The sequence below is a fragment of the Bos mutus genome, chromosome 15 (assembly GCF_027580195.1).
Source record: "Bos mutus isolate GX-2022 chromosome 15, NWIPB_WYAK_1.1, whole genome shotgun sequence".
Classification (NCBI taxonomy): Eukaryota; Metazoa; Chordata; class Mammalia; order Artiodactyla; family Bovidae; genus Bos; species Bos mutus.
The window spans coordinates 34,760,894-34,785,029 of NC_091631.1; the positions used below are offsets into that span (position 1 = coordinate 34,760,894).

General features: G+C 51.4%; 2 protein-coding genes across 13 annotated transcripts in view; one reads left to right on the forward strand and one right to left on the reverse strand.

Moving 5' to 3' along the window:
* PPFIBP2 (PPFIA binding protein 2) overlaps positions 1–19,587 on the forward strand; it is a 166,407-nt gene extending 146,820 nt beyond the window's left edge. For 8 of the 9 annotated variants that reach the window (XM_070383864.1, XM_070383861.1, XM_070383862.1 and 5 more), the window contains 6 exons: positions 240–362; positions 1,586–1,711; positions 2,363–2,551; positions 3,458–3,634; positions 5,643–5,708; positions 6,793–19,587. In XM_070383864.1, the coding sequence (XP_070239965.1) occupies positions 240–362; positions 1,586–1,711; positions 2,363–2,551; positions 3,458–3,634; positions 5,643–5,708; positions 6,793–6,864 (753 nt within the window). In that variant the 3' untranslated portion in view covers positions 6,865–19,587. Of the gene's footprint in view, positions 1–239; positions 363–1,585; positions 1,712–2,362; positions 2,552–3,457; positions 4,165–5,642; positions 5,709–6,792 lie in introns of those variants that run through there. The other variant, XM_070383865.1, reaches the window with a different exon arrangement.
* Positions 13,958–23,525, reverse strand: CYB5R2 (cytochrome b5 reductase 2). Of its 4 annotated transcripts, none has more exons than XM_070383872.1 (9): positions 23,375–23,525; positions 21,419–21,565; positions 21,103–21,175; positions 17,988–18,094; positions 17,585–17,714; positions 16,974–17,057; positions 16,197–16,282; positions 15,017–15,116; positions 13,958–14,130 (listed from the first exon to the last, which is right to left on the reverse strand). In XM_070383872.1, the coding sequence occupies exons 1-9, from the start codon at positions 23,393–23,395 to the stop codon at positions 13,958–13,960; spliced, it is 921 nt and encodes a 306-aa protein (XP_070239973.1). In that variant the 5' UTR covers positions 23,396–23,525. The 4 variants fall into 4 exon arrangements, with proteins under 4 accessions (XP_070239973.1, XP_070239976.1, XP_070239974.1 ...); XM_070383875.1 differs by lacking the exon at positions 23,375–23,525 and adding an exon at positions 23,073–23,196 and having other exon boundaries at positions 21,419–21,676; XM_070383873.1 differs by lacking the exon at positions 23,375–23,525 and adding an exon at positions 23,073–23,196 and having other exon boundaries at positions 21,419–21,686.
* Positions 23,526–24,136: the final 611 nt, after the last annotated feature.

Genomic DNA, 24,136 nt, shown 5'->3' on the forward strand with positions numbered 1-24,136 from the left:
ACGTGGGCGTCCCCAGGGAGGTTATTTTACACTTGATTCCACCACCTCCAGCATATCCTTAAGGTCTTAAAACAGTGTCATTTGTCACATAAGATGCCCCAAGTAGCGAAGTACAAACTATTGTGCCAAGGAGAACTGTTGCCGTGTCCATGTTGTATTGTATGGTCTGGAAAAAATCCTCATGGGGTGTTTGTCACTTCAGAAGCTCTGGTTCATGCACCAAAACTTTGTTCTTCCAGAATGATCTCCTCTTCCTAAAAGTCACCAGCCAACTACATCATCTCAGCATCAAATGTGCCATTCACGTGCTGCACGTCAACAAGTTCAACCCTCATTGCCTGCACCGGCGGCCGGCTGATGAGGTGAGGGCAGGGCGCTACCTGTCCAGGTAGCCCTGAGCCAGGACACCTGTAAGATAGGGCGTTAGAAAGCCGGGACATTATCGTCACTAAGTGGCTGCGTTTGGGACCATGGTGCTGTGGATTCTTCCCTTTGCTAGGGCTTCATGATGCCCCAACATGCCTGTGGCCTGGACTCTGTGTCCCACCGCAGCCACTATACCTCCAACGTCCATCTCCCTGGGGGCGATACATGCTATGGGCTGGAGGGCAGTGGCAGCAAGTCTTTTAAAGGTGTATAACGATTAAAGGGGACGAGGAGGTGAAGCAAAGGAGAGAGAGGGGAGAGTGGTGAGACAAAATGGAAAGATGGTGTCAAAGTATGCAGAGGAGTGGAAAAGAGCCTATGAGGAAACCAGGTGTTTCAGAATCTCTGGGTAGGTAGAACATTAACTGACCTCCAGCTCCAGATTCACAGGGAATCCATGAGCAGGTTTTGCTAGAGAAGAAATAGTAGCGGTAAACACAGCAACCCACAGCCTGGGGAATTCCCTCATAATCTTCCGTGAACCTCAGAGTTCTTCTACAAGGTTGTCGGTAACACCCTGCCTCCTGTGTTCTGGGAACTGAGTCCAACCCTGCTTTAAGAGTATGGTCTGGAAAGGATCCTCATGGGGCGTTTGTCACTTCCCAGGGGATTGAAAACTCCTATTTGTACTCTCCATCCCCTCTTTTCTTCCTGTTCAACAAAGCACATTTTGAATGCCTTCTATATGTCAGGCACAGTGCTGGGCATTTTGAAGACCCAGATGCCACTTGAGGGCACTTAGGTCTAAGTATCTTAATGTGTATTCTCCAAAAACATTTGGCCACGCCAGTGAGATCTTTATTCTATAAAACACTCAGCTCATCATTGGTAGTCCTCTTTTAAAGTGCTTCTGCATCACTGAATGAATAACTCCATGCCTTCATGTGTTAGTCTCAAAGTAATCAGAGAGTCAGGGAGTAACGGGATTCTGGAATTAGATATCTCAGAGTAAGAAGATCCTGCAGGTTGAGCGAGAGCTTAATTTCTTGGAAACTAGGCAGGCTCTCAGGCAGCTGGCATGGAGGCCCGGGTCTGTAGGCATAAGGGAAGGCCTGGGTGAGGCGTCTAGGGCTGACTGACTCATAGGGGCTGGCTCCACAGAGGAGCCTGGTAGGACCTGTAGGCCTAACTTCTCCACTCTCCTTCTCCCCTCTCACAGAGTAACCTCTCTCCTTCAGAAGTTGTGCAGTGGTCCAACCACAGGGTGATGGAGTGGTTGCGGTCCGTGGACCTGGCGGAATACGCGCCCAACCTTCGTGGGAGTGGCGTCCACGGAGGGCTCATTGTGAGTGGCTCTTTGAGCTGGTCCACTTGCCTCAGTGCTCCTGGGGTATTCAGGAACTGACGTCTAAGGGCTGGACACGCATCCCAGTAAGAAAGTTGATACTTCATTGGAACTCCTTGCATAAATTGAAATTTCAAAGTAGGATTTGGTCTGTTGTGGCTGAGATTTAATAGGCTTCATGGAAATAAGATGGGCTCTGGAAAGACTTTCTCTGCTACAGGCCCAGAGGAGTGCAGGACAAGGGGTCTGCATGAAAACTGCCCATTAACGAGGCAGCTCCACCTGCTGCTAGAGGAACACGGGGCTGGGCAGGGAGAGGGCACCTAGGTGTCACCTCCTGCTTGTCATGGGACGATCTGTCTCAGCACTCAGCGCCATCAAGAGGCAAAGCTAGCAGAGAAATGAGGAAGGGGTGGCTTGGCCATCATCCAGAGTGGACCCTGGATGACAAAGGATGAGAAGGGAGACAGCCTTGGCTAAGAGGGCACAGCTCTCCATTGGCACAGTCGGGCCCGTGCCGGGAAGCAAGCAGGGTGGGGACACAGGACAAGTGCCCTCAAGGCACCCGGGTCGATGGGGGCCTGTTTCTCAGTGTCATCACCTGCAAGCGCTGGTGGTCATCACTGGCTGACTTGTCTTGTTTCTTCTTAGATCCTAGAGCCACGCTTCACAGGGGACACCCTGGCCATGCTTCTCAACATCCCACCACAAAAGACGCTCCTCAGACGTCACCTGACCACCAAATTCAATGCCTTGATTGGCCCTGAGGCTGAGCAGGAGAAGCGAGAGAAAATGACCTCACCTGCTTACACACCACTGACCACCACAGCCAAAGTCCGGGTGAGTTGCCAGACCCTTTCTGGGGTGGCCACAGGGACCTGCTTTCTGCCCCTTAACTTGGGCAGCAGATAAGCCCGGACCTGGTGCCAAACCCAAGTGGGCTGCCTGGACGAGGAGGCTCTCGTAACTTCTGCTTTGGCTTCTACCTTTGGTTTGATTTTATGTTACTCTTTGTTAGGCCAGTTCCCAGCCACCCTTGAGTCCAAGGGTGTGCAGGTTTCTTTATACAGAAATGATGTGCAGGCAGCATCCAGTCCTCTTTCCTGATGTTACCTTGACTCGTTTTGCAAAGCAGACAAGTTCCCAAGTGTGGGTGCCCTGTGCCAATTAGAGCTGTCTTGCCAACTCAATGAGTGGCCCCGTCAGCAGCCAGCCCTGAAGGTGGCCAGCACACAGCTAGCAGAGGTCCCGAGGTCATCTAAGCACCAGCACCACTCAGTGGGGCTCTGAATCTCACACATCCCCCCTGCCTGAGCTGTCCTGCCAACTCAGCACAGCTCCGGTGCTGGAGCAGGCAGGAAGGGTTATCTGTGTGGCTGCCCTAGGTGCTGTGAGAAGGTGGGGAGTGCTCCCCGTGTGGTGCCAAGTCCTGTGAGCTTGACCTCTGTACAGACTGCAGCATCTTCAGGGAGCCCCGACTCCTCCCGGGGAATGTCAGCATCACAGGGCAAGAGTTTTGGGCACCGAGCCTTGGAGGAGCAGCTCTGCTTGCTCAGGACGATTGATCTGTTGGCCTCTCCCCAGCAAGCCAGTTGTTTCCAGGAGTGCTATTTTGTGAAGAGGGTTTTCTAGAAGCAGTTTGCCGTATTCCTTCCCTCACAGGCCTGCTCTAAAATGTATTGTCAGGGTAGCTGCATACCAGCTCAGTCATCTCTTTCTCATCACTTTGCATCTGCTGTGTTTTAGCCAAGGAAGCTGGGATTTTCACATTTTGGAAACATAAGAAAAAAGAAGTTTGATGAATCGACGGACTACATTTGCCCAATGGAGCCCAGCAACAGTGTTGGTGATGGTCACAGGGCCTACAGTGGCACCCGGGGCCTCAGCACACTTGATGCCCCTGAACTGGACGGGTTGGACCAGGTGGGACCGATTAGCTGATGCCCTTGTCACCTGTACTGTCTGTGCGTCCTGAGAGCTCACAGTAACTCCGTGTGTGTCACCATGTAACTCACCTCACCCCTGCGTGTGCGCATGACCCGCAGAGAACATTCCAGCCATTGCGCACCCCTGGGCGTCTTTCTCCGAACCCTGCGGGTGGCCAGGTATGGAGCTGCATCCTTGCTAAGGGGCCAGACTTGGGGACTCAGAAGGAAAGACACTTTAGGATGCTTGTACATTTTCGGTAAGTCTGAATGTCCAGCTATAGCACTGGTGGCCACGCCTGAGCTTGGACACACGTGCCAAGACTGCAGACAACCCTGAGGGACTCAGCTCTCAGGCCCCTCAGCTGCTCCCCCATGGAGGGCAGTCCCAAGTGCCTTGGGCCTGTGGCCAGAGTTTTGGCTGCAGGGACAGAGCAGGGCCTTCTGCTGTGGGGACAATGGAACTGTCGTGACTTCATTCAGAGGTGGTCTCTTCTTTCGGTAATAAAACCCGTATTTATGTAGAAAGCGAGCAGCACAGCCTATCTCTAAGCGTGTCCAGGGGAGTGAGGTGGGCACATTGACAGCTGGAGTGCTGCTCAAGAGCCCACACTGCTGAGCTGGGCTGTGATTTGCAAGTGTCCTGAGCAAGGGGGATGGGGCAAGGAGATACCCCCTCCCAGCCTTTGGAGGAGCCTGTGGCCTCACTTCAGGGTGCACCGCTCAGTGGGAAGCCCAGAGGCATTTTGCATCTCACATTCTGCTGTCGTGCAGACCCCAAAGCTGGTTTCCATTCTGGCGAGGGGAAGCCAGCTTGCCTTGCTGGCAGGCCTGTTTTCTTGCGTGCGTTGTGTGGGCTCTGCTGTGACTGCCCTCCCTGGGCCTGTGTAGGGGTTGCTCTGTCTTGGAGGAGCTGGAACAGACCTGGCCTCCTGATTTAGAGGCTGACTGACTGAAAGTGGGTCTTCCAGCCGGGCCTGGTCTGGCGGAGGACAGGGGAGGGACGCACCTGCCAGTCTGGGCTCCTGCTCATGAAATCCCAATTGGGCCCAGTGCAGCTTTTGGCTCCACTGGGTCCCCTGGGCCTTGTCTGCAGAATCTGGACAGCAGCCTCATAACTGGTGGCTGCGGCAGGGCCTCATGAACCCAGTTTGAACTCTGGTTCTGTTCCAGATGGAGGCAATGCAAAGTACCAGCAGCCTCAGGCCCATTGGCCTCCCGGCCTCCTTTGAAGTCCAGTTAGCAAGGAATGTGGGCACCGGCTTGCAAGTTGTTAGCACGGCTGCTGTTTGATCCCAGGGCCAGGACTACTGACGAGAGGTGCTCCCTGGGGCTGATAGCTGGGCACGGCAGTTCAGAGCTGTAGTCAGGGCAGGCTTTACCCCTTGTTCCTTTCTTATCATGTCCTGGTGGGAGACTCTCTGCATGTGCCTGCTTTCAAATCCTGCATGGGACTGTGATGTCACTAACTCTGCGGCCTGTGCAAGTCCTGTATCTCTTGGTGGGGCCCAGTTTTCCCACCTGTAAAATGATGGGTTATATGCAGTGCCCTCAAAGGGCAAATCTATGATGTCCACAAAGGTTTAGGGGAGGAGGAGCAGACCAGCATTGCCTGAGCAGGTGGGGCCGGAGGTTCCTGGCAGTGAGGATACTTGGCTCTGCCTACACTGGGGCATCAGTGTCTGAGGTCCTGCTGGTGCCAGAAACTGTCAGTGTGTTCAGCATCAGAAAGGCCTTCATCCCATTCTCCCCGCTCCTGTGTCCCCTCAGAGCTGGCACTGAAGTGGGAACGCGGGAGTGTATGTGACGGTGTGGGACAGTGGAAGCTCTGCCTCTCCCCAGGGACGAGCAGTGCGTGCTTCACCCATGTGTCGCTCCCTAGGGCCTGGCCCACTCCTTGCCCATTCTCCCGGGAGCAGGCCCAGGCAGGATAGGACTTGCAGGCCACCTCTGCGAATCCCGAGCTCAGTCCACGAGCACTGACCAGGCCACTACCCGTTTTACAGATGGCACCTTCGGAAGGCACCGTGACGCAGATAGGGCTCCTCTCCCAAGACATTCACCGCCTCACGGTAGGACTCTGGCCCTCTCTCTATAGTAGGACCCGTGCTGGGGAGGCCCCGGGAGTTTGGTGTGGGGCTGGCTTAGCCCCCCTGCCTAATCCAGAGCCTGTAGTGCCAGTGCCCCTGCTGGGGGAGAGCAGACGGGACTGGGGGCTGGTGCTGGAGGTGAGCCAGCCCTGAGGCAGATAGAGGCCCAGAGGCCTTCTCCACTGACCTGTCTTGAGCCGAAACCAGCTAAAGTGTCCTAGGTCTCAGGCCCTCTGTCCAGGCCTGGGGCTGGTGAGGAGACCAAGATACTCAGCAGTTCTGGGTCACCTGCCTCATCAGCCCAAAGCCCAGGCCTCACCCCTGCCTGATGGACAGGGCTCTGCCCTCTCCACCCATGAGACATGCATTTCCTGTCACGCCTCTGACTTTACGGACTTCACAGGCACAAGTCCATCCTGGCATGTCCACTTGGGACAAACTGTACCATGTGAAGCCGCTCAGACCCAGGGGAGAGGAGCCACTCTGGAGGGAGACTGACTGTCCCTGTCTGCGACATTGGGCAAGTCACTGTCTGTCAAGCAGGGCTGATAACATCCTCCTTTCCAGGCCGGCAGGCAGACCAGAGCTGGCAGAAAAAGGCCAGAGAACAGATTCACATTGGTGAGGCCCACTGCCTCCCAGCGCCTCTCAGTTCTGGACTGCCCCAGCATGAGCCCACTGGCCACAGTGTCCACCTTGCTGAGGCCTTTGCTGGTTTACTGAGCAGATTATAAAGGCCGAACCCAAGACAAGACTGGGGGTCGGGGGGCTCTCCCTGAGTCCAATCAGGATCACTTTTGTCAATTTGTTTTTTTCTTGGCTCGCACACTGAAATGAACCCACCCAGCCCTGTCCTTCTCACAGACCTTTGGTGGCCATGAACTGGCACCTTTAAAGGTAGGAGCAATCTATTGTTGATAGTGTTGGTGTCCCTGGGACACCATGAACCTACAGGGCGCTGGTGTCAGGGCCAACCCAGGACCCTGCTGCTCCCCATGGAGCAGCCGCAGGGCAGCCTTGACCTGTTGAACGCTGTTGAGCGGGGTCTTCGGCCGTGTCCTTTCAGACGATGCTGAGCCAGGACCAGCTGCTGACCGACTCTTGCCTGGCCACTCCCAGATCTGAGGACTGGAGATGACTCTCTTCATGGCTGGCAGCCCAGTGAGGCACGTGTGTGGGTCCCAACTCTGCTTCGATGGGAAGCTGGCCCACGGCCACCCACAGAGCCCAGACTGGGCCCCAGGGCGTCTCTGATGTGGGTGCTGACAGGACAACTCGAGGCTGTGGAACAGATGTCCACGAGGTGGCCCACAGGTTTCCAGCTGTGCTGTGCTCTCCACCACAGCTTTTGTACTTTTGTAAGTGCACTGTAGAGCGCTTTTGCAGGGAGGGCAGTGAGATGCCCACGCACACTCAACGACTCACGCCATCCCTAGCAACAGTCGGGGGCTCTTACACCAAAGGGGAAGGGCTATGAGTCACAAAAGCTTTGCTGGAAAAAAAAATATGGAATGTTCTGAGCTGACGGAAGGGGTAGGAAGCCCCCTCCTGGGATGCTTCCATATGAAAGCTTGTAGTGCATTTCCGTTCCCAGGAATCTGGCGGGAGTGACTGACAGCAAGGAAGGAGGAATGGACTTCCTTGACAAGGCTGCCCTTTTCTGCAGTGGTGTCTCAGGTTCTCAGGGCTGCGGGGCCTCCCAGCACCTGAGCAGACATCTCTACTTCCCTTCCCTCGTCAGCCTAAGAGGCAATTTATCTGATCAAACAGCTCCCTCGAGTGGAAGGCTCTTTCCACTGCAAGACATCTCAAGTATGTCCTACCTCAGGGAGAGGCGCCTGCTCAGCGGCCATACCTCACCCTCCCAACCAGCCCCCCCCCCCCCCCCAGCAATGGCCCTAACTCCTCCCTGTGGCGGCTCTAGCTCTGGCCTCATCTCTCTAACTTCCTCGGCAGGGGGTCTCCCACTTGGTCCCCTCCGGGTGTTCTCTGCACCATCCCTGCAGGTACTGTTTTCATCCTGCCAAGAACTCAGTTCCGCAACCACCACAGATTAGCATTCAAAAGCCTTAGCACCCAAGACCCCTCTGAATCGTCAGCATTCATGAACCCATGCTCTAGCCATGGCTCCTACTGTTCCCTCTCCGAAATGTATTTTTCTCCTCCTCCCTGTCACGGGGCTGAATCCTGTCTGCCGAGGTTCAGATCAGCCCAGCCTCTTTCAGGAGGCTTTCACTGAGGGTTGGAGGTCCGCACGCCATGGTGCTGTCTGACCTGAGCACCTCCTGGCTCTCCTTGAAGTGGTGTGGCACCTTTCTGCACCCGTGCGCAGCACAAGCTCACTGAGCATCTGCTACGGACAGGCCCCTGCAGACAAGAGTAAGAGCCTTCCGCATCGTCTCATTCCCTCACATGTGCAGGTTAAATACCTTCCATTCTGGGCCAAGGAGCACTGGGGATACAGGGGTGAATGCCAAGGTCTTTGCCTGAGGGTGTGGATGGTCCAGCGTGGGAGTACAGGTCTGTTTCAGACAAGAGCGTGTGCTGAGCGTTACAGAGGCTCCAATAGAAGTGTCTACAGCCCCAAAGAGCAAATTGTCATTTTTAACGGAGCACTGGGGAGGGGGACTGAAAAGGCTCCAAGGAAGAGGTGATCCTTGAATTTTTGAAAGATGAGTCAGGGCCAAGTATGCCAGAGGGGAAAGGCACTCCAGGCGGATGGACCCGAACCATCCCAGCACGCCCAAGGAGGTACCTGAAGTTGGTATGACAAGAGCAGAGCTTCTTGACCCCTGCACCGCGGTCTGGCAAGTCACTGTGCTGGGGCCATCCCGTGTGCTCTAGGATGTTTAGCAGCATCCTTGGTCTCTCCCTCTAGATGCCAATAGCTCCCTTCTAGTTGATGACCACTGGGCCAGAGAAGGAGGCCCAAGGAAGGAAGGAAGGATCTGGTGAGGTCAGCTGGAGCCCAGATCAAGAAAGGCTTTGTAAGCCAGCCTCCTGGAATTGACCTTGGAGACACACGGTGTCCAGGGAGGGAGTACTGAAAGCAATGAGAGGCTTAAAGCAGGGGACAGGCATGGTAATTTGTGTTTAAAAGAAACGTCTGAAGGGAGGACCTACCTTACTCATCGTGCAGTGCCCAGCACTGTGTCTTTCTCTGAGTGGGGACCTCACTGAGGATGAGTTCAACAGGTGGATGGATGAAAGCTAAGCTGCCACCATCTCCCCCAGCCCCCACTGGCCCTCTGAGAGACTGACCTGTGTTACGCCACCTATGAATACTGCACCACTGTACTTCAGAGAATTCTCTCAAGCTGTCTTCCTCTCTCTCTCTCCCCTGTATCCCTTCACTCTGCCCTGCTACCCACATATACATGTGGGTAGCATAAGAAATCCAGTGACATCAAGTTCAAACAATGTTGCTACTATGCCAGTTTTTGCAAAAAGCGAACAACTTGGAGTTAAACTCAAGTTTGAAGCCCAGCTCTGCCACCTACTGGCTGAATGACCTAGGGACAACAGCTTCATGTCTAAGTTGCCACGTCTGTAACTTGGAGAACAAAATCCGCATGGGATTTCTGGCTCAGCAGAGGGGAGGGCAGCCAAGATGGCAGAGTAACAAGACCCAGAACTCACCTGCTTTCACGAGCACACCAAAATCACAACTATCTGCAGAACAGCCATTGATTTAAAAAAAAAGACCGTAGAGACTTTCTACAGTTAACAACATAAAGAAGGAACCATGACAAAACAGGTAGGAAGGATGGACTTGCAGTACAATCAAATCCCATACCACCTCCCCGGGTGGGTGACCCACAGACTAGGGAATAATTATGTTAGATTCTCCCACAAGAGCAAGAGTTCTGAGCCCCACGTCAGGCCCCCAAGCCCAGGGCTCTGGTCAGATCTCTCCAGAGCAGCTGTTTCTGAAGCCAGTGGGGCTTAACTGCAGAAGCCCCACAAGCCTGGGGCAAACAGAGACTCCATTCTTAAAGGCACATACAAAACTCCATGTACACAGGGCAAAAGAAGTAGTTAAGAGCCTGGGCCAGACCTACCTGCTGGTCTTAGAGTCTACTGGAGAGGAAGGGAGCGGGTGCGGCTCACGCTGGGGACAGAGACACGAGTGGCAGCCATACCCGGGAGCATTAGGGAGCTTGAACATGGTTGACGGTGGCAGCTGACAGCTTGGCTTAGTAGCTCAAGGACCACACCCTGCCCAGTGGCCTACAGGCAACAGTACTGGGCCACCTCAGGCCAAAGAACTGGGTGGGGACACAGCCTTACCCATCAGCAAACAGGCTATCTAAAGACTAAAGAGCCCACAACTGCCTCTGGGTTTACCCCTCAACACAGCCCAACTCATCAGAGGGCTAAGACCTGGCTCGTAAAGCAAGAAAAGTACAATTCCCCAATGCAGGCCAGACTATACCCTGGGACCAGGTGGGCCCTGAACACTAATAGACCAACACAACCTTTCAGGACATCCCAGGTCCCATGCCCAACTGTGTGAGGAACCAATGATCTCAAGCTCTAGGGTCCTTGGCCCTACACTCAGACTTCAGGAACTAGCTCTGCCTGCTAGTAGTCTGGCCCTAACCCCAGGAACTGGTTTCATCTGTCAGCAGGTGGGCAACAGCCCCAGGGTCTTTGTGACCCTGATTCTGCCCACCAGTGAGCCAGCACTAGCCCTGGGGCCTCCTTGGGTTAAGCCACACCCAACCAGACCAGGGGGGCATCCAAGCCCAATGCACCACAACATAAAGACCCATGCTGCCCTCTTGGGGGAACCCTAGAACATAGAGCTTGGGTAAGGAGAGGAATACACTGCTAGGATGCTGCCTACACAAGGCCACGTCTCCAAGGTCAAGAAATGTAACTAACCTACCGCTTACATACAAATAGTAATTCAGATAGAATGAGGTGGCAGAGGAAACCACCACTGCTGAAAAGAATGAAAAGAAATGAGGTGAGTTTAAGAGAACTCTGGGACAACATCAAGCACACTAATATTTGCATTACTGGGGTCCCAAAAAAAGAAGAGAGAAAGGGCTCGAGAAAATATTTGAAGAGATAATAGCTGAAAAACTCCCTAACCTGGGAAAAGAAATAGTCACCCAAGTCCAGGAAATGCAGAGAGCCCCAAAGAGAAACATAGCAAGTCACATTGTAATCAAAATGACAAAAATTAAAGCTAAAGAGAGAATACTAAAAGCAGCAAATAACATTAAAGGGAACTCCCATAAAACTACTAGCTAATTTTTCAGCAGAAACTCTGCAGGTCAGAAGGGAGTGGCATGATATATTTAAAGTGTGAAAGGGAAAATGCAACCAAGAATACTCTACCCACCAAGGCTGTCATTCAGATTTGAAGGAGAAGTCAAAAACTTTAAAGACAAGCAAAAGCTAAAAGAATTCATCACCAAACGAGCTTTACAACAAATGTTAAAGGAACGTGTCTAGTGGAAAAACAAAAGGCTGCCAGTGTAAATAAGAAAATTATGGAATGAAAAACTCACCAGTAAAGGCAAACATACAGCAAAGGTATGAAATTAGCCTCCCGCAAAGCTAGTAGGGATGATAAAAACAAAAGTAGTAAAGTCATCGCTATCCACAATAAGCAATTAAGGGGTATACCAAACAACTCGATGTAAAATGTCAAGAAGAGTAATTGTGAGGATGGGGAAAGTACAAATGCAGGGTATTTAAAATGCAGTTGAAAGAGATCAACAGCTTAATCATATATACATACAGACTGCTGTACAAAAACCTCAAGGTAACTGCAAACCAAAAATCTATAATATAAATACAAAGGACTCCAAACGTAACACTTAAGATAGTCATCAAGTCACAAGAGAACAAAAGAAGGGGGGGGGGGAAAGACCTTCAAAAACAAATCCAAAACAACACAATGGCAGTAAGAAAATATATATTGATAATTAAGTGTAAATGGTCTAAAGAAAAGACACAGACTGGCTGAATGGACACAAAAAGATGATCCATGTATTTGCTGCCTACAAGAGGTTCCTTTCAAATCTAGGGACACTTATAGACTGAAAGCGAGAGGAGGAGAAAAGACATACCATGCAAATGGAAATCAAAAGAAAGCTGGAGTAGCAATACTTAGAGACGAAATAGACTTAAAGACTGTTAAAAGAGACAACCAATGGATCACTGAAGAAATCAAAGAGGAAGTAGATACCTAGAGACAAATATGAAAACACAATGTTGCAAAACCCCGAGATGCAGCAAACGCAGGTTTAAGAGGGAAGTTTATAGTGATACAGGCTTACCACAGCAAACAAAAGTTCTCAAACAACCTTACACCTAAAGCAGCTAAAGAAAGAAGAAGGAACAAAACACAAAGTTAGCAGAAGGAAAGAGAGCATAAAGATGAGAGCAGGAATAAATGAAATAGAGACTACAAAAAAATAGAAAATATCAATGAAACTAAAAGCTGGTTCTTTGAAAGATACACAAAAATTGCTAGACCTTTACCATGATTCATCAAGAAAAAAAAAGAGAGGCCTAAACCAGTGAAGTCAGAAATGAAAGTTACAACTGACACCACAGAAATGCGAAGGATTACAAGAGGCTATTTCAAGCAGCTATGCACCAACAAAATGGACAATCTGGAAGGAATGAACAAAGTTAGAGAGGTCTGATCTCTCGAGACTGAACCAGGAAGAAAGAAGATATGAACAGACCAATTACCAGTACTGAAATTTGAATCAGTAACTTTAACTCTCCCCCAACAAACAAAAGTCACACATGAATTCTATCAAACATTAGAGAAGAGATAACACCCTTCTGAAACTATTCCAAAAAACTGGAGGGAAAGAAACACATCCAAACTCATTCTATGAGGCAACCGTTATCCTGATAATGAAAATCAGACAAAATTATAACAAAAAAGAAAATTAAAAACACTTATCACTGATGTAAAAGTCCTCAGCAAAATACTAGCAAACCTACTCATAACAGTACGTTAAAAGGATTGTACACCATGATGAAGTGGGAATATCCAAGGGCTGCAGAGATTTTTTTTCAATATCTACAAATCAATCAGTGTGATACACCATATTCACAAACTGAAGAATAAAACCCACAGGATCATCTCAACAGATGCACAAAAAGATTTTTATAAAATTGAACATCCATTTGATAAAAATTCTCCAGAAAGTGGGCATAAAAGGAATATACATCAATATAATAAAGGCTATACATAGCTTTTCATGGCTAGGTATAGCTAACATCATACTCAACAGTGAAAAGCTGACAGCATTCCCTCAAAGATCAGGAACAAAACAAAGTTATCCATTCTCACTTTTTTTATCCAACTGTTTTGGAAGTCCCAGCTGCAGCAATCAAAGAAAAAGGAAATGAATCCAAATTGAAAAAGAATTAAAACTGTCACTGTTGCAGATGACTATATATAGAAAGTACTAAAGGCAGGACCAGAAAGTTACTGGAGGTCATCAGTGAATTCAGTAAAGTTGCAGGATACAAAGTTAATACACAGGTATTTGTAATAACCACCCCTAACCCACCGCACTCCAGAATAGGACTTGGCATTTAGAGGACGCTAACAAAGACGCACCTCTTACCTCCATTTGTTGTGCCAGTACAAGGAATCTAGTATTCCCGGGGCCCACCTTGACTACTGCCCTGATGTGTATTTTAAACACTGTTCGCATTTCAAGGGTCTCCTACAAGAGAGGGAAGAGTGCACGTGGAGGGCGCCTGAGCACTCTAATAGGTCTGACCTTAAAAACTGCACTCTAGAAAGAAGGGGGTCAAGAGAAATGATCACAAGTTGACGTGACCCCACTTGGATTCTGCTGGAGTTCTGCCCCAGCATTTTTGACAGTTCTGACCTCCCAAGGCACAAGATGCCAGTTCAGATGTGGAGCAAGCCAAGGCCTTCTACCTGTCCAGCGGGTCACCCTCAGACCCACACTCACGGGCTATCTGCCTTGCACTGAATTTTATCTCACTAAACTATGGGAAAAGACACTGAAAGGGAGTGCCTTCAAACCTCACCAGGCGAGGCGGCCCCAGAAGCCCCTTTATCTCCTGCCTCTCGAACCACACCACAAGAGGAGTGCCAGCGTACCCGAGGGTACATGACAAGGGTCTTTGGATACTTCCCAGTTGAACGTGGTGAAGCTGAGCTCACTGTGAACTATGAACAGGACCGGGCAAATTTGGAAAGAGCAAGAGAGGCTTTAGTAGGTGAAAATCATGTCCTTGGTATAACCCAGTTTCTTCAGGTTAGGGTGCGCAGCTGTCTGGATCAGGGGCAGTGGGCCACACACCAGGATGAGCGTGGACTTTCCAGGAGGAGGGAGGTGCTCCTTGATCATGTCCTTGGTAATGAAGCCTGAGCTGTACTTCCAGTCTGAGGTTAAGCATAAAAAAACTGTTGGAGGAGCCAGTTTGCATCCTTGACCCCAGGCCTCCTACCCTCCCTCCCTTAAGCCTGGGAGCTTTGTTGGCCAAAGCTTAGACATCTGTCCTACTGGTTTCTGCAGAAACTTGAGAGAGTAGAGGATGTGGGTGGGTCCAGGCAGCCCTCGTAAGTATTTACCCCAGATCCCAGGCTCACTGCTGGGATTCTGAGTCCTTGGCTGGTGTCTGCCGGCTGTAAGCACTGACAGGGTGAACAGCGCAGTGAGACAGATGCACCCATGTGTAGTGTGAATCCGGCAGAGAGCGGGAACTGTGCCCGGCAGAGGACGCGGTGGTGTTTGGGAGCCGGCGCAGTTGGGTGGCGCCCTCTGCTGGCCAGAGGGCTCTATGACAAGACAGGCATAACAGCGCTGTGTGGGAGAGGCAGCCTGCCAGCAGTGTGAGGGCTCTGTGGGGTGCGGTGTGCACTGCGGCGGCTGGGTGCTGGCTGGGGCTGCGGCCGCTGTCTGTGGTTCAACTTGCGAGGACTGCTGTCCTAGGTGAGGTGAACGGTGCCAGGTGAAGGGCTAAGTGGCCATACTGGATGCAGTGAGTGATGACTCTATGGGATGCTGTGTGGAGTGGGTGTTCAACGTGACCCAGGGATCCCTCTGATGTCACAGGGCAGTGTGTGGAGTGCCGCTGAGATGCAGACACCTACTCTCTCCTGCCCTTACAAACAAGTCAGCCCAAATCGTCTCTCCCTCAAATTCCCAGTAGGGACATAGCCCAAGGTTTCAGCCACCAAGCTCACAACCAATCAACCACCCCAGGGACTGGCTCCTGGCTGGGTCCAAGGTTGGAGCTGACCCCTGGTGGGGACAAAGGGGCCATACCAACAGGAGGCCTGTCCAGCGTGTACCACAGGTTGAACTGCGTTGGATGAGTTCTGGCAACTTCTTCCAGCTCGTTTCTCATCAAGATATCCTCCTCTGTCTTGGAAAAATAAAAAAAAGCAGCATGAGCCGAGCTCCTCCAGGGCATCCTACTTGTCCCCCACACTAAGCACGTGGGTCCGCACACTCCTGTGCCAGTCTTCCAGTTCTAGCTTGAGTGCTACCTGCAGACTCTGGGACAACAAGTTCTGCTGAGGCTCCGGCACCACAAACACCCTCTGGTGGAGGGAAGCGGTGGGTGACTGCCCTCCACCTGGAAGGCTGTGTCTGAGCACTGGGCATCCTGGCCCAGCTCCTGCATCCACCCTGAGTGCCAGGCAAGGCAAACTCCAATGACCCAGGATTTCCTGCAGGGAATGCAAGGGGCTAAGGCAGTGATGTAGGACACTGTATGTAATCTACAGCACTGGAGAGCTACCGCAGAGAAAGACAGAGGCTGTATCCCCCACTAGGGAAAATGAGCAAAGCCAGAAGATCTGTTGCAGGCTCAGAGATTTGCTGCACACGAGTCCTGGACCTTAAAACTTGTCACAATCATTGTCCTAACAATCTCACGTCTAGGATTCTGTTTAAGAAAATAATCCAACTGTGATCAAGCCTAGGCACAGTTATTCATCACTGTATCATTTATAACCATGAAAACCGAGAATAGTCTGGAAAAGGAGATTTAGTAAATGATGGTACAACTTGATATAGACTGATAAGAAAATGCCTGTGAGGTAATGTTGAGTGGAAAAAAATGAAAAACAAATTGTGACTATGCAGCACGTATAGGACAAAGACAAGAAAATGAAGTAAATTATTTATATGCTTCTGTATTTCCCGAAATTTCCACTAAAGGCATCTATGATTTTATATTGGGGAAAAGCACAGAACTATGTATTAAAGAAGGAAAGCTTAGTGCTTATGGTTGGTTGGGGAGACACAGTTAAAAAAATGAACAAAAAAAAAATGGAAAAACAGGCCTAGACTCAGTTTCTCTGGCTGCCAGCAGCCCTCCTTGAGCCCAGTAAGCCCTTCCACAGCCACAGGCACAGATCAGCATGAGCTCGGTGAGCAGGGAAGGGCCACAACAGTGGGATATTATTTCCCTGCTCAGGGCTGATTTAGCAGAACTGACCTGGTTGGCGAAGATGAGGGACATCATGGTCTTGTCACTGGGCTTCCTGGTGATGCAGCGGATGAGCTGCAGCATGGGCGTGATCCCTGGAACACAGAGAGCAGGCAGGCTGGCTTCCCCTCCCCCTGATGCCCATAGTCCCTGCTCTGCAGCAGCTTCACAGGTTGCCTTGATCTCAATTACTTTTCTCACTTCTGTGCCCAAAACTCAAAGTGCAGAACTACCCTTCATCTTGGTTTTCTCTTCTAACGCAATAGTCCATCAAAAGCCCTTCTCATTTTCACATGGCAGCATCGGCTTTGAAACTGGACTGCATGTTCCGTCCAGCTCCCTCACTGAGCTTTTTAGTGTCTTCGTTTGTAAAAGAGAACCAATGACAAGTAAATGTGGTAGTTTTTTTAAAATGCCCATTATGGTGCCTGGCGCGTAGTAGTTCACATTACATGATTGTTCTCCTCTTTCAGGCATTCATTTTCAAGGGATAGGGAGCATCGGGCTTGAATAGGATCCAGGAGCCCTTGGGAGCCCACGTGTGGGCCAGCCCAGCCTGCCCCCCCAAACTCACCTTAGAAGCTCCAGGGGCCCCTGGTGTAGCCCCCATGTTGGTTAAGGGGAGCAGGGCATCCAGGGTCAGAGTCAAGAACTGTCATTGACTTCGTATCCCCATTTCAAACAGCCAGGGAAAGAATCTCTTCCATCGCCTCTTCCAGGACCATGACTCCAAAGTGAGAGAGGTCTCAGGGTTCACCCTGGATGAAGCCCCCAGCTCCCTCTTACCTGTGCCACCAGCAATCATTCCTAGGTGATGCACCAGTTTAGTTTCGGGCTCACTCGTTTTGTATGGCTTGAATACAAACTTCCCTGAAATCACAAGAGGGTACTTCTCATGTCTACAACTTGCACAAACATCATCTTGGGCCTCCTCAGCCAGCCCTGGCCCACCAGGGCCCAAAGCAGGAATAGAGCGGGGGCATTCTTGGGGAATAACTGTATCTTTTCTCCTGAGGAAGGAGGAAGGCACGCTGAAGTTAACATGGAGCCTCACAGAGCACTCTCACCCGTGCTAGTGAATGAGTAAGTGATGAGTGTGTGAGTAAATGGATGAGTGTGCATTCCTTCCATCCATCAACCCTTTATCCATTTTTTCAGCAATAGCCTAGTGCCTTTTGTGTATCAGGCATTGTGCTGGAGATACAGTGATGAGGAAATACCAAATCACCGCCCTACCTTCATGAACCTTATACTCTCATAAAGTGGGTATGTGAATGAATGTATGAAGACTTCAAGGACAAGAGCATGTGACTCAAATCTTAGGAGTTTTCTAGAATGATGCAACAAGAGTGGGGATATTCCTCCCAGCTGAAGGCCTAGTGTGAAGCTCCCAGTACCTGACCCATGATAGAACAGACACCCAGATGGCCCTTGAAAAAGGATGGTGTCCCCAATTTTCATGTTCTCCAAGTACTGAGTCATCTTCCCCCCTTCTGGGTAATTAGGATGTACGTTTTTGAAGTAGATCTGAAAAATAAAGCAGCACAGTGTTCACACCTTTAGACCTGAGACTGCAGCCACATACAACTCAGGAATATATTTGCTACCAGAAACTGTGAGGAGCAAATCCACTGTGCTCACGGTTGCTCTGAGCAACCCCTGAAGACTTCACTAGGAAACAGCTTCACTGTTAAATGACACTGCCAGGAAGCCCTGTCCAGGGCATGCACCCCTTCTCCACCCACTACCCTGAACAGGCTTGTGACAGTGAGGCAGCTGGGCGTGGCAGGCATCCTTTACCTTGATGATTAAGTCCACAAAGCCTAGGTCGTCATCACTGGACACAGGCGTGTAAGCCCTGACCACCAGAACACCATCAATTTCGGCCAAGAGATGAACATAGTTACCTACAGAAAAGACACCAAATGTTAAGACTGAGCAGGGCCAGCCTAAACAGGACCAAGGGTTTCTCTAAAGCAGGGCCTCAGGGACCAGGGACCGGTTTCGTGGAAGACAAATTTTCCACAGACCAGGGCAGGAGAGTGGTCTGGGGAGGATTCGAGCACATTACGTTTATTCTGCACTTTATTTCCATTTCATGGCAATCTCAGGATGTTCCACCGTGACTTTAGGGCTAGGATTTGGGCTCCTATGGGAATCCAATGCCGCTGCTGATCTGACAGGAGGCGGAGCTCAGGCAATAGTGTGAGCGATGGGGAGCAGCTGTAAATATAGATAAAGCGCCACTCGCTGGCCTACCGCTCACCTCCTGCTGTGCAGCCCGGGTCCTAACAGGCCACGGACCAGTACCTGATCATGGCTGGGGACTCCTGCTCTAAAGAGTTGAGCTTCGAGGGGTGAGGGGGTGCATATTGTGGCAGGGCGCATGGGAGGAGGACCAAGAAGGAGTGGAGTCCAAGTCCAGGATGCGTGGATCGTAGGCCTGCCCTTATCACATGTGCAGCCCTGAACAAGTCACTTCACCCCATACACCTGCCCTGACTCCGTCATAGTGCAGTTGTGAGTTTCACTGACTAGGAACCTACTGTTGTGTGCTTACTGTGTCCAAGTACTCTGTGGAGCAGGAAGAGCTAACTAAAGTTGGAGGCTGAGTATTAAGAATTACAGAAAAGTATTTCCTTTTTAAAGCAAAACATGCTGCCTTAATAAAGTCATGTCTTCCTTTATCACTGGGGTCTATGAATGAATCACAGCCCCCTCATCTGTATCCTGCCGCCTGGGATGGAGCAGGCCTGGGCTCACAGGTATGTGCAGCCTCAGGATTTACATATCCATAGACCATGAGTTCTAGCAGAAGCACTGTGTCTCCCTGGCCCATAGCTCTGCTGAAGGGCAGAGTGAAGTTTTGAACCATGCAATTCTGCCTCTCAAGGGTAGACATGAGCGGACCACGGTGGCCAGAGTCCTATGGATCCAACATCACATGATGAGCTGGGCCATTCAGGTTTCTGTTGGATCCAACCTGGGAGACTTAAGTGACTAAGGCAATAGTGGTGAGGTCAAAAGCTGCAATTAAGAGATGGCAAGAGGAAGTTCTGTGTCAGAGTATCTGAGGGAGAAGCTGTGTGTGCACAGGACAGACAGCATATGCAGACAGAAGCAGAGATCCAGGGAGAAGGAGGAGAAGGGAAGGAGGAAAAGGATGGAGGGGGCATAAACCAACATCTTTGAGGGGCCCTGAAGCCTGACTATGGGTTAAGAAAGAACAGGCTTAGGATGGATAGACAACAAGGTCTTACTGTATAGCACAGCAAACTATACTTAATATCCTGTGATAAACCATCATGCGAAAGAACATGAAGAAGATATAAAACTGTGTCAATTTGAAATTAACAGAACATTGTAAATCAACTGTACTTCAATAAAATTTTAAAAAGGACAGGCTCAATGTCTCTGGCTATGGCCTGGTTGGACACCAGGGATACCCAGGAATAAACACCTGCAGCAGCTTCCTGCTGAGAGCTCATTTGATGCTGGAAACCTCAGAAAGGCTCTTTCAGATGCAGACAACCTGGGCCTGGCGTGGTGGCAACCTCAGAGAAAATGGGTCCGCACAACTGGTCCCGAGCCCCCATCTCTGACCAGCTTCATTTCAGCAGAGCTGGGACACATGAGCACTCTGAGTCTTCATAGCCGACTCTCCCAGAAGCCTCTAAACTACTTTTCCCACTAACTGTGCACTGCCCACACCAGGACTGAGGAGAGTGGGTCATGGCAGTTTCTAAGAAATTCTACTTCTCAAAGGTTTTCATTCTTTAGTTTTCTTGCCAATAGGACTGGCCTCAGAGGCCAGGCAGCGGGCTGGAAAGCAAGCTGACACTCAGCTCTTAGGGCTGAAGAAGAAGAGAGGAAGCAGCAAGAAGGCTCAGGGGCCAGGCTGGCTGCCTGGTGGGTCGTTTCCTCACTTGAAGAGGTGATGTCAACGTCTGTCCCCTGCACACAGGACAAGCAGGCTCTGGATGAGGACCTCCACCAGGAAGGCAAACAGCACTAGCAGTTTGTACAAAGTTTCAGGCTCTGGGCCTAGCAGAGACTAAGACTGACTCAGCCATCTGGTGGTGGTACAGATTGGCGTTGATGTGCTCAGTTGCTCGGTCATGTCCGATTCTGTGTGACCCTATGGACTGTAGCCCGCCAAGCTCCTCTGTCCATGGAATTTTCCAGGCAAGAATACTGGAGTGGGTTGCCATTTCCTACTCCAAGGGATCTTCCTGACCCAGGGATCAACCCTGCATCTCCTGCATTGGCAGGTGACTTCTTTACCGCTGTGCCACCCGGGAAGCCTGGTGGTACACATTAGAAATGGCATTAACTCGGAACTCTAGGACTGTTCAGGCTTGTACCCACAACGGGTATCTCTGTGTGCATGGGTCTGAAGCCCCCGCTGAGAATCCATGTAGTGGGCTGGGGGGAGGACACCAGTTCCTCCTGCCTCTCCAAACATTCAGGACCTTTCTCCCTACATAGGGGAACATCAATTCCTACCATCCCTCCCAAGGGCACAGCACTTTACAGTTTGAATTTCACATCCATCCGTCACTTCTCACAATACCACCAGTAGCAGATAGGCCTGGGAAACCCCATTTTATAGACAGAGGCTCAGAGAGGTGAGGGACTTGCCTAGAGTTGCACAGCAAGGAGCTGACAATGGGATCTTAGACATTCTGACTCTAGAGGTGCTTCTTTTCAATGCTTATTACAGTATCAGTTTTGTGTCAGCCCAAATGGAACAATGAGAGAGGGAATGGACTGTCTCCAAGCCCATCTCCCCACCTCTCTGAGCTTACGTGGCTCAAGCAAGGTAGCAGGGTAACCTCTGCACCTCAGCCGAGTTTCTGACGGGAGCAGGGTGCCCGCAACACCCAGGTCCTGGTGTTCACAAAACCCCACTCACCTACAGGAAGCCCTAAGGCATGGTCCAGGGAGGGCAGTCCAAAGCGGAACCTCCGAGTGTTGTGGCTGATTTGCTGATAAAGTAGAGACAGGCTCTGTCAGCTTTCTGGAAGTCTTGCTGGGCAGCTCAGATGCCTGGGAAAGGAGCTCTCCACACGCATACACAGACGTGTGTGCTCCGGGGAGCAAACCAGAGGCCACGAGGGCCCACCCCACTGCCCTGGCCTCCCCAGCCACCGCATGCCCTACACCTTGTCTTCCTCTCGCATCACCCCACCCCCATCCCTGACAGCAGACGGGGAGGGCTGCCCCATCACCTCTTTCTCAATCAAAGGCAGCGGGTACTTGGTATCAGAGTTCTGTAAGGTGATGTGACGACTCTTCATCACGTTCTTGCTCTTCCGGGCAAACAGGAGCACGGTGATCCCAATAACAGTGACAGCGAAAAGCAGGGACGGGTCCTCCTGGACACAGTGTGAGCAGGCCCCTCAGGTCTTGCCTGCCCTAGGCAGGACAGCCCTCAGGCACGGCGGAATCCTCTCCACACCAAAGGCACATGTGAAGCTGGACTGTGCCTGAAAGAAGCTAGGCAGAGGTAAAGGTACCAGAATGGAAGGCAGGCTGAGCCTCGGGTGGACCTGGAGTGTGGGAAGAGGCCAGCTGCAGATCAGACTAGCTGGGAGGTTCTAAACTCCCAGCCAGATGGCCCAGAAGTGCTAATGTCACCAGGCCTTTCAAGCCCATCTGTCTCTATTTTGGCTGCAGTCTAGGGTGCAAGCCCTGGAAGTCTCTCCCTTGAGGTGGAGGGGGTGCTTCTAATACGCAATTTGGAATGAAAGCCTCAATCCTCAGGGACAGAGCTAAAGAGGGGGGATTAGTTGTTGACATCTAAGAGGTATAGGGCTCCCCTCCCCTGCTCCCTCCTTCCAGGTCTGGCTAAGGCAGAGGTAGGGGTGGGGTGAGTACCCCTGGTGCCAGAGCTGCTCCAGGTCTTTGCTCAGAATCCACCAACTCCCACCCTTAGCAAGAGTGTCCTTGCTCACAACCTGCCAACTCCCACCCCACCCACCCTTAGCAGGAGTGGACATAAATCTTTAAGTTGAAGAGTTCAGAGATAAAGGAAGTTATACGCACACACAAAAGGAAAAAATAAAAAAACAGATGGAACCAGTTGAGACCACAATGGCAATGAATCTGAACTCCAGCAGACCCTGAGTCCTCATTTTACTATATGAGCATATTAAATGACACACCTATTAGTAGCTGGGCTTCCCTGGTAGCTCAGCTGGTAAAGAATCCACCTGCAGTGCAGAGATCACTGTTTGATTCCTGGGTCAGGAAGATCCCCTGGAGAAGAGGGGATAGGCTACCCACTCCAGTATGCTTGGGCTTCCCTGGTGGCTCAGAGAGTAAAGAATCTGCCTGCAATGCGGGAGACTGGGTTTGATTCCTGGGTTGGGAAGTTCCCCTGGAGGAGGGCATGGCAACCCACTCCAGTATTCTTGCCTGGAGAATCCCCATGGACAGAGGAGCCTAGTAGACTATAGTCCATGGGGTCACAAAGAGTAGGACATGACTGAGCGACTAAGCACAGCACAGCATTAGTAGCCAGGACCAGACATTAGGACCAAAAATGGATAAAAAGGGGGTAGCACCCCACTCCCTCATAAAAAGCCCTGCCCCTTCCCCATAGACTAATGCATTTTATCCTTGTTACTCTAAATACATACTGCCAGGTGGGCAAGGAGTTGATCTGTGAACTTAGTTCCCTCTTCTCCATTCTTTGGCCACTGAATCAAGCTTGTGCCTTATACTCTCCTACGCAAACCCGAGTGGAAAAGGCACTCTCCCTGCCACCAAGCGAGGGCCCCAACTGAATTCTGTAACAGCTGATTTGGGATACTCCATTACCTTAGCACCCAGGATACACCCACACCCTTCGAGGCAGGCCAGTGAGGCCTTGGCACTCACCTGCCAGGGACTCCGCGGGGCTCCTGCATCCGCCCCCCACCCTGCCACCCCTCCAGCGAGAGGCTCGCCGGCGGGTGGATTTGGGAAAGGTCCTCCCGGCCCTCTTCTCAGGCTGGGAGATCCCCGCCCCACACTGGGCCTTCTCAGGCTCCGCCCGCCCAGTGCCGGCCCCTCCCAGGCCGGCCGGGATAACACCGTCCCCGGGCTCCTCAAGGCCTGCGGGGGTCCCGGGGACTCTGCCCGGCTCCCGCCCTGGCTTCTCTGGCCGCTTCCTGCCAGGCCCCCGGCTACTGGGAACCCACCCGGAACCAGCCGCTGAACATGTCGAAGGGGCGCTGTCTGGGAGGCCGGGAGGACTCCAACAGAAGCTAGGCCTGGAAACGGGCACCCGGGACGGGCGGTGGGCCCCTCCGTCGTCCCCACCGTGAGGGCCAGGGTTCCGAAGCTTCTTTCTCACGGGATTCCGGCTCTGCTCCAGCCCTGTCCCCAGGACCCCAATCCAGGGGCTTCCAGGGCGGAGCTGAGGCCCCGCGCTGGGATCTGGGGGCTGCCTCGCTTCTCGTTTAACATCCCTTGTTTATTACGTGGCTGCCTCTGTATCCTGGTCCTCTCGCCGGACACGCTGAGCAGCTCTGGTGGAGAACTTCCTCTACTTGCTTGTTTACACCTGTGGCAAGGCTGGAGGAAGGCTCTGCTGGTCAAAGAAATGGGAATCCACTCCAATTCAGAAAGCACAGAAATATATACAGCAGACATCCATAATGAGCTCCTACTCTGAGCCTAGTCCTTGACCAGGTGTTTGGACGGGGCGGGTGGTGATTGAGTTAAAGAGAACAAAGCATTCATTCATTCTCTGTTGGGAGAGATGATAGGTACCCAACACAAGCCCAAAGAGGGTGCAGAATGGCAGGCGTAGATAGCTTTGGGGGGACTTCACAGCAAATTTCAGAACTTTGGTGATCCCCTCCCCCATCAATTCTCCCATCGCCAGTGGCAAGGGTGAATCCCTGCCTCCCGGCCTGAGTAAGACAGAGAAGCCAAGAAATGGACTCCACTCCCAGCCC

Excerpts from the sequence above, each read along its gene's own strand:
- CYB5R2 (XM_070383872.1), bottom strand. The coding sequence starts at position 23,395 with ATGTTCAGCGGCTGGTTCCGG. Across the intron at positions 21,566-23,374 it reads TGTTCAGCGGCTGGTTCCGG|GAGGACCCGTCCCTGCTTTT; the intron begins GTGGGTTCCCAG and ends CACTGTGTCCAG. Across the intron at positions 21,176-21,418 it reads TGCCTTTGATTGAGAAAGAG|CAAATCAGCCACAACACTCG; the intron begins GTGATGGGGCAG and ends CTACTTTATCAG.